The sequence below is a fragment of the Mastomys coucha genome, unplaced genomic scaffold (assembly GCF_008632895.1).
Source record: "Mastomys coucha isolate ucsf_1 unplaced genomic scaffold, UCSF_Mcou_1 pScaffold19, whole genome shotgun sequence".
NCBI classification, from domain to species: domain Eukaryota; kingdom Metazoa; phylum Chordata; class Mammalia; order Rodentia; family Muridae; genus Mastomys; species Mastomys coucha.
The window spans coordinates 18,336,836-18,344,905 of NW_022196901.1; the positions used below are offsets into that span (position 1 = coordinate 18,336,836).

Genomic DNA, 8,070 nt, shown 5'->3' on the forward strand with positions numbered 1-8,070 from the left:
TACGTAAGGGATACACCCTGGGCTGTGTACGTAAGGCAGCTGAGCAATCCAGTCAGCAGCTTTCCTCCAGCCCCAGCACCTGTCCTTGTTTGCTTGCCTATCTTGACTTCCCTGAGTGATTTGAGTGTGACTGGGCTTATGGGCCCTGAACAGAGCAGAAAGGCAAAAGAAAGGCTGATGAGCGCCCTCTTTCCAGACCTCAGACACTATTTTTCTCCTGCTCCTGGACTTCACGACTTGTACCAGCAGACCCTAGGTTCTTGTACCCGAAGCCCCCGACTTGACAGACCAATAGCTTCTCTGGTTCTTTCTCTAGCACATAGATCGATAGCCTGGCACTTCTCAGTAGCTATAATCAAGTAAGCCAATGCCTCTCACAAATCCCCTTTCTTAATTTTTTTTTAAAGATTTATTTATTTATTTATTATATGTAAGTACACTGTAGCTGTCTTCAGACACTCCAGAAGAGGGCGTCAGATCTCATTGCAGGTGGTTGTGAGCCACCATGTGGTTGCTGGGATTTGAACTCACGACCTTTGGAAGAGCAGTCGGTGCTCTTAACCACTGAGCCATCTCTCCAGCCCACAAATCCCCTTTCTTATCTCTATTTATGCTATCTGTTCTAGGAGGATCTTGACAAAAGCAAAGGCTTGCTCCCCTCATTCTTCTTAAAAGCACGAGGTCAATTTTATCAGAGTTTAAATTAGAAACTCCAAAGAAGGCGCGTTGCAGATCTCAGCAGCTATCCAGAGGGAGGAGAACAGGATGAGAAAGCCATGCCATTTGAGTCAAGCATGGAGGTCAGTCACATGGCAACGAGGAGGGAGGGGGGCCTTCCGAGACAGTAAGGAAGCCCAGAGCATCAGAGAGTCCACACTCGTGCTCTGGCCTGCATCAGACAGAAAAGGAAACAAACACCCAGGAACAAGCAGAATCAACAGACCCTCATGGCGGCTGTGGCAACCAACGGCCTCAGCACCTCACACTCTGTCCTCGGCTGCTTCTCAGGGAAGCAGGCAGTCCCTGCCTATCTTTCTCATCCTCTCTGGCTCCCGTTCACTGCCTTCTCTTCAGGGAAGTCAGCCAGTACAAGCAGGGCCACGTGGATGATTTGCTCTATAACCTTGCCTAGAGTGTCCAATCAGCCAAGAAGGACTTCGTTCCTAATTATTTCTAACTTACAGAATTTCAAGGACGGTAACATCAGTAAGCAGAATTCTGGCCTTTTGACTAAAAAAACCTTTTAACAGAAAAATACACTGTCCACAGGCCAGTGCTGGCCGAGAATAAATGCTGGGTGGTTTTCCAAACCGCTCAGAGCTGCTTCTTTCCTGCCTCTGAATCCCAAACCGCAGAAGCCGCAAGCCCTTCCTCTCCCATGGAGGGTGAAGGTGATGGTAGTGACAAGGAGGATGGGACGTAGTGGCAGAGCATCCTCATTTTCATTTCCTCTTCTCAGACTGGCATCCAACAGACAGGATGATGCCATTTTCCAGCCTGAGCACCCGAGATCACAGGCCCATGACACACAGAGGGGCAGCTTCTGATTTAAAGTACCTCCCTGAATACATTCCTTCGTGGAAGACCTTCACATAAAAATATGTTCTGAGCAGTGTGTGTGTATAATATATATATGTATTATTATATAAATAAACAATATGGCTTTTTTTTTTTAAATTTTTTGACAGGGCTCTCTAGGTGGTCCTGATTGGCCCGGAACTCAATTTATAGGCCAGGCTAGCCTCAAATTCACAGAGAAAATGTGCTAGAAAGAAAGCTTTAAGATTATGCTTCAAGTAGTGATTTCTCCCTCTGCTTCAATCTTGGCTGCTGGTGGCTCAATCATGTTACACTTGTAATGGAACTTACTTTTATGTTTGGGGTAGACAACATCAAAACCAGGCAAGGGCATCACCACATCGTGAATGGAGTAGTTGTTAACATCATCTTCCTCAATGTAGGTGGCTGTGGCTGCAAATCCACAAGTAAACAGAGGTTAAGAACAGACATTCTTCATGAATTGAGGCTCCTAAAAATTCTACACATCCAGGTCAGCTCACAGTGCAAGGTGTCCAGCTGCAGAAGCCCAGGTGCTTAGCGATCTCTTTTTTTAATCTGCTGAGGAACCTTGAGCAAGGGGCTAAATCTTGTAGAAATCAGACTACTTTCCAGTAGTACCGTAACAGAGCAACGCAGCACACTGTAAGGTGACACACAGTGAATGTGTCACAGTGCACAGGATATCAGCACTTCTTTTTTTTAAAAAAATGTTTTCACTTTTTGTGTATGAATGTTTTGCTAGCATGTATGTCTGTGCACCATGTGTGGGCAGAACCCTGGAGGCCTGAAGGGGGCACTGGATGCCCTGAAAGTGGAGGTACAACAGCTGTGAGCCACCATGTAGGTGCTGGGGACTGAACCTGGCTTCTTTGGAAGAACAGCCAGTGCTCTTTACAGCTAAACCAAGCTCTAGATTCATCCTAGCTTTTCTCTTCTCTTCTCCCTTTTTCCTCTTTTCAAGACAGGGTTTCTCTGTGTAGCCCTGGCTGTCTTGGACCTAGCTCTGTAGACCAGGCTGGCCTTGAACTCACAGAGATCCTGCCTCTGCCTCCTGAGTGCTGGGTGCCACCATGGTCTGGCAGGCAAGCACTTCCTCTGTGCATGTTTTGGCCCACTCTATCATGTTCAGCAGCTCAGTTAGCTCCAGGCTGTTACTCATCTGAAGAAACTGCCTGGTGGCACTTTGAAACACTGAGACATATCCATGAACAGACATATTTTAAAGACTCAGATTAATGTTTGCATGGACATTTTTTTTAATATAATTTTTTTTTAGATTCATTTATTTATTTTATATATGTGAGTACACTGTAGCTATCATCAGATACTCTAGAAGAATGCACTGGATCCCATTATAGTTGGTTGTGAGCCACCATGTGGTTGCTGGGAATTGAACTCAGGACCTCTGGAAGAGCACTCAGTGCTCTTAATGGCTGAGCCATCTCTCCAGCCCTTGTAATGGACTTTTAGCCAATACTGGCCCAAAAGTCTACTGAAGCTGGAGCCCAGACTTAGCTGCTTATTCCAAACACTTACATATTTTTTTCACTGGTGATACAAACTAGCAGTCTGACCTCATGCGGCCTTTCTATCTCCCAAGCACTGACTGCTCTTCCGAAGGTCCTGAGCTCAAATCCCAGCAACCACATGGTGGCTCACAGCCACCCGTAATGAGATCTGATGCCCTCTTCTGGTGTGTCTGAAGACAGTTACAGCGTATTATGCTGGAGGGAGCCGGAGCAAGCAGAGGTCCTGAGTTCAATTCCCAGCAGTCATACACATGAAGTCATACACATGATGGCTCACGGCCATCTATACAACTACAGTGTACTCATACACATAAAATAAATGAATAAATCTTTAAAAAAAAAAACTGTGATAAAATATCCAAGTCCTAATTAGCTGCACTACAACAGGGTCCCACCTCATACCTCCTTTGAGAACAAGGTCTCCGGGCACCGGCCTCAGCCCATACTGCTCAATTCTTCTGCTCACCATGTTATTCCATACATAGCTCTGATAACTATGAATATACATTAAGCGATTGTTTCTTGGTATCTGCAGAGAATGGAGAAACAGACAAAGGAACAAATCTGAACACTTAAAGAAAGCTAATTTCCCAGATATTTTGTTCATTTTGTGGTAATTCTAACATAAGAAACTCACATTTCATAGCTGATGTGGGGCTGGGAATGTGGCTCATTGGGAAAGTACTTTAAGGTGTCCTGAAGTATGCACACACCTGAATTATGAGCTGTGCTTACAAATATGCTCCCCTTTACTTGAAACCACACTGGCAACCTCTTAGTGACTTCCTGTCTGCCCGCCTTCCTTGGTCAGTTGAAAGCTCTAATGAAGACTGTCCAATAGGCCAGGTTGGTGGCTCGGCAGGTAAGGTACTTGTAGCCAAGCCTAACTACTGGGGTCTGATCCTCAGGGACATAATACAAAATAGACTCTCACAGTTGTCCTGATCTCCACCTGTGTGCTTCAGTAAGTGACAGTGCACTGCATGAGCACAAACGTAAACTACATCTTTAGAACAAATGACCACACAGTGGGTTCTGAGCGTCTCGAATCCCACTTGGCTACATTAAGTATTTCCCGCAGATACCTTCTTGTGTCTCTAATGTCAATAAGCACTGCCAGCATTTACCAGGTCCCTCTGCTTTCAGGTTAAAACCGAGGTCCACCCTAGTAAATCCCTCTGAAAATCACTAAGGGTTTTTATCTGCTGCTCTTTCAAGATCATGATTATGATTTTAAAGATTATGTTTAAACAGCACTGACCACCTCTGAGTCACCGCCTGACTTCACAAATTGCACTCACTATGCCAAATGCAGAGACTATATTCTTCATTCCATATTTTGCAAGTCCTCGAAGCAGCTGCCCTTCCACACACCTTTTGACAGGTAGCTTTTTGAGAGCAGAGGCTGGGTCTTTGGTCTTCGCCCATTCTTCTCTGCATTTCACCAAGTAACCCTTTTCAGCTGCGGGAGAGAGAGGGCACGGTCAAACTTCCCAACTGAAATTGTGCATCACTCAACACGCTTCATAGGGAACCTAAAACTGCAGGGTGTTTCCGCGTCCTGAAGAAGCTCACAGTCACCCAAAGGCGACTACGCGGGACTCTCAGGGAGTGTACTTCTCTCGGGCTCTGTCATCAGCCAGTTACTAGTCATCATTATTGCAGCTAATCCAGAAAATAACAAGCCCCGAAGGAAGTGTCCTGTCAAGGTTAATGCTTTTTTTAAAAATAAAAACACTTTTTTAGCTTGTAAATGAAATTACCTAAATCACATATTATTACTTTAAAAATTTAAAAACTACCAGTTAAATCCCTCTTTTACAGTGTAGTTTTAGAGATATTTCCTGGAAAAATTTTAATCAACTTTTTAAAAATCCTTAAAGTATTTTGCCAAGATTACATATTTCATTATACCACGCTTTAGCAAGGCAACCATACATATACGTTTCCTATAAGTCAGAGAATTATAGTAATGATAGAGAAATTAATTTACTTCAAGTATATTCAACTATGCATGAATAAAGAGCTAAAACTAAGAAACAGATTTTAAAAATTCAGTTCTATATGCAAAACCATGAAAATAAAATAGAGGGGCTGGAGACATGGCTCAGCGATTAAGAACACTGACTGCTCTTCCAGAGGTTCTGAGTTCAATTCCCAGAAACCACATGGTGGCTCACAACCACCTGTAATGGGATCCGATGCCCTCTTCTACTGTGTCTGGAGATAGCGACAATGTATTCATATACATAAAATAAATAAATCTTAAAAAAAAAAGAAAATAGTATTAAAATTTTGAATATAAAAAAAATCAAGAACTTTAAAGTAACAACCCACAGTTCCTTTTACTTAAAGCGACCACACGAATACCTAGCTATATATTCTATGCCGTTTATTTTTACACAAATCTTTATCACCTCCAGAGCGGGGTTTCAGTATTAAATCCATGACTTCTGTCCAGGAATTCTGTAGAATTGCTCTAGAATTAAACAGTTTTTACATTAGTTAACTTTGCACACAATAAGCTTTATATGCTCAAAGTAACACTTTTTAGTTTATTAAATGGAAAAGTATGCAGTAAAATGATGATACAGATTCAGTGGTCACTGTAAAAAGAGTGCAGAGGCTCTGACTGCCAGGACCTACACTCCAATGCGCACAGCTGCCTGTAACTTCAGCTCCAGGACCTGCTGCCCCCTTTTGGCCTCTATGTGCATTACACTTAATATGCACAACCCTCACAAACACACAGATACATTACTTTATCTGCTCTGCTGAAGACCTGGATTCAGCTTCTGAATGTCCTATAGAACATCTATACCATAGATGGACAGGACATCCATATCATCTCCTCCAATGAGCATCAAAGAGGAAGGGAATAGAAAGAACAGATAAGCTGGAGAGGGTGTGGGAAGGAAGCTAACTTCTGAGCAGGACAGACTGTGGCTCCTGAACACTCAGCAGCTGTGATTATTCACACAAGCTCCCCACAAAATGGGACCTGCTGAAACCTCATCCTAGAATGGAGTGGGGCTCATGCATACTTTCTTCAGCAATATGGTACCCATGCTCCTATAAAGAACTCTAATGAACCCCAGGGGCACACATAGAACACATGAAAGTAAAAGGGAAGAAAGCTGGGAACCACTGAGGGTGGGGGTGGGGTAGGGGGACCAGAGGGCAGATATGAGGACAGAGGGTGTGCAGGAGAACACCACTAAATATGCACACATGGAACAAGGAAACCAACTAGAATATGTAACTAACTTATGCTAACAAAAAACATTAAGAAAGGTAAAGGTTGTCCTTTTGGACAACAATAGAGGTTTTGTTTTTTGTTTTTTTGTTTTTTTGAGACAGGGTTTCTCTGCGTAGCCCTGGTTGTCCTGGAATTCACTCTGTAGACCAGGCTGGCCTTGAACTCAGAAATCCACCTGCCTCTGAACAATATAGCTTTTCATACACTGCTTCATCTTCTGTTTAACTATATGCTCAGAAACCCTATGCTGATATCAGTAAGTTCTCTGAAGGCAGGAAATAGTCTGACGTTATGAAAACAAGTAATCTGAAAATCTGAACTAACTTCTGCAGACCTTTGGGGATATTCTGAAACAGAAGTTTCCAGTTAAGTCTGGTAACATTTTACTGAGCAATCATTTACACTAATATTCTTTGGGTACAAAACTATAGGGTCACATGGCTTTGCTTCTGCTAAATTAATTAAAAATAGTAAAACCAGGCTGATACCAGCCTTCCCGAAATGCTCTGTCCTACAACAGCCAGCGCCTTCGTTATGAATTTCCTGAGACAGTGTGGTGGATTCTCCCTCTTCAGATGCTGGAGATCTCGTCTAGGGCTCCGTGTATGCTACACAAGCACAATCGCTCTGCAGGCTCGGCCACGTTCCAGCCCTAATTTTGTTCTTATTGGCCTTCTCTACATCAGCACATGGGTCATTCTGTGGCCCAGGCTGTCCTGGACTCCACTGTGCCTGCCTGGCCTCACGCTAGAAATATTTCTATTTTTCCTTTTACAGCACTGCTCGAAAGAGGATGTTGTAAAAACACATGGCACACTGTGCCCTTGGTCCTTGTAAAATCATACAAGCAAATACAACCTGATGCTGAGGGACTGAACTAGAGAAAACTGTTCCCACAGCTGTCTAACCAGTGTGCTAGTGTGGCCCTCCTGCAGCACAGCCTCTGCTTGTCAGTGCTGAGTCAGAACCAGGAGCAAGTGTTCTCAGACTGCACTCAGTGTGTACTGCTAGTGTGCCAGCTCCCACGGGATAGTTACCTTATGTAGCACAATCTCTGCTGGACAGTGGGATTCCCACTGGACGATTATGAAACCAAGTATTTATTGATGAGATTTCTACCCTAATTTACCCTGGAGAGCTTTCCTATTATCTAGATGTGAACCAAGCTCTTATGTTCCACAATTGATCTTCTAGGTTTTCTTGCAAGTGTGGGGGAAGGGCAGATGGAAGATGACTCTCTGGTGACCCACGTGTTAAGAGAGATCACAGTGCCTTGGGTTTGCGTACTCTGGATCTACATTACCCTGGTTTTTACTGGTGTCCACTTACCTCTTAAAAAGGAAAGAGAAGCCAGGCGTGGTGGTGCACATCGTTAGTCCAAGCACTCAGGAGGCAGAGACATGCAAATCTTTGAGTTCGAGGCCAGCCTGGTCTGCAAAGTGAGTTCCAGGACAGCCAGGGCTACACAGAGAAACCCTGTCTCGAAATATCAAAAAGATAAAAAACAAACAAAACTCCCAAAACTAAGAGATACCCTCCGGAAGGACTGTTAATAGTGCGAGGAAAAATTTAAATTTAGGTCATGTCTTTTTTAACTGTGTCTGTGTGTCTGTATGAGTGTGTACGTATGAGTGTGAGTGTGTGTGTGTGTGTCTGTGTGTGTGTGTACAGGGGACCTGAAGCTAGCTGTGTCTGTGTGACTGTGTACATATGAGTGTGAGT

At 43.8% G+C, this 8,070-nt stretch overlaps 1 protein-coding gene across 2 annotated transcripts in view; it reads right to left on the reverse strand.

Moving 5' to 3' along the window:
* Pus7 (pseudouridine synthase 7) overlaps nucleotides 1–8,070 on the reverse strand; it is a 42,625-nt gene that overhangs the window by 5,231 nt on the left and 29,324 nt on the right. For both annotated transcript variants that reach the window (XM_031380119.1, XM_031380118.1), the window contains 4 exons: nucleotides 5,507–5,568; nucleotides 4,391–4,551; nucleotides 3,492–3,618; nucleotides 1,870–1,971 (listed from right to left, as the gene is read on the reverse strand). In XM_031380119.1, the coding sequence (XP_031235979.1) occupies nucleotides 1,870–1,971; nucleotides 3,492–3,618; nucleotides 4,391–4,551; nucleotides 5,507–5,568 (452 nt within the window). The remainder of the gene's footprint in view (nucleotides 1–1,869; nucleotides 1,972–3,491; nucleotides 3,619–4,390; nucleotides 4,552–5,506; nucleotides 5,569–8,070) is intronic.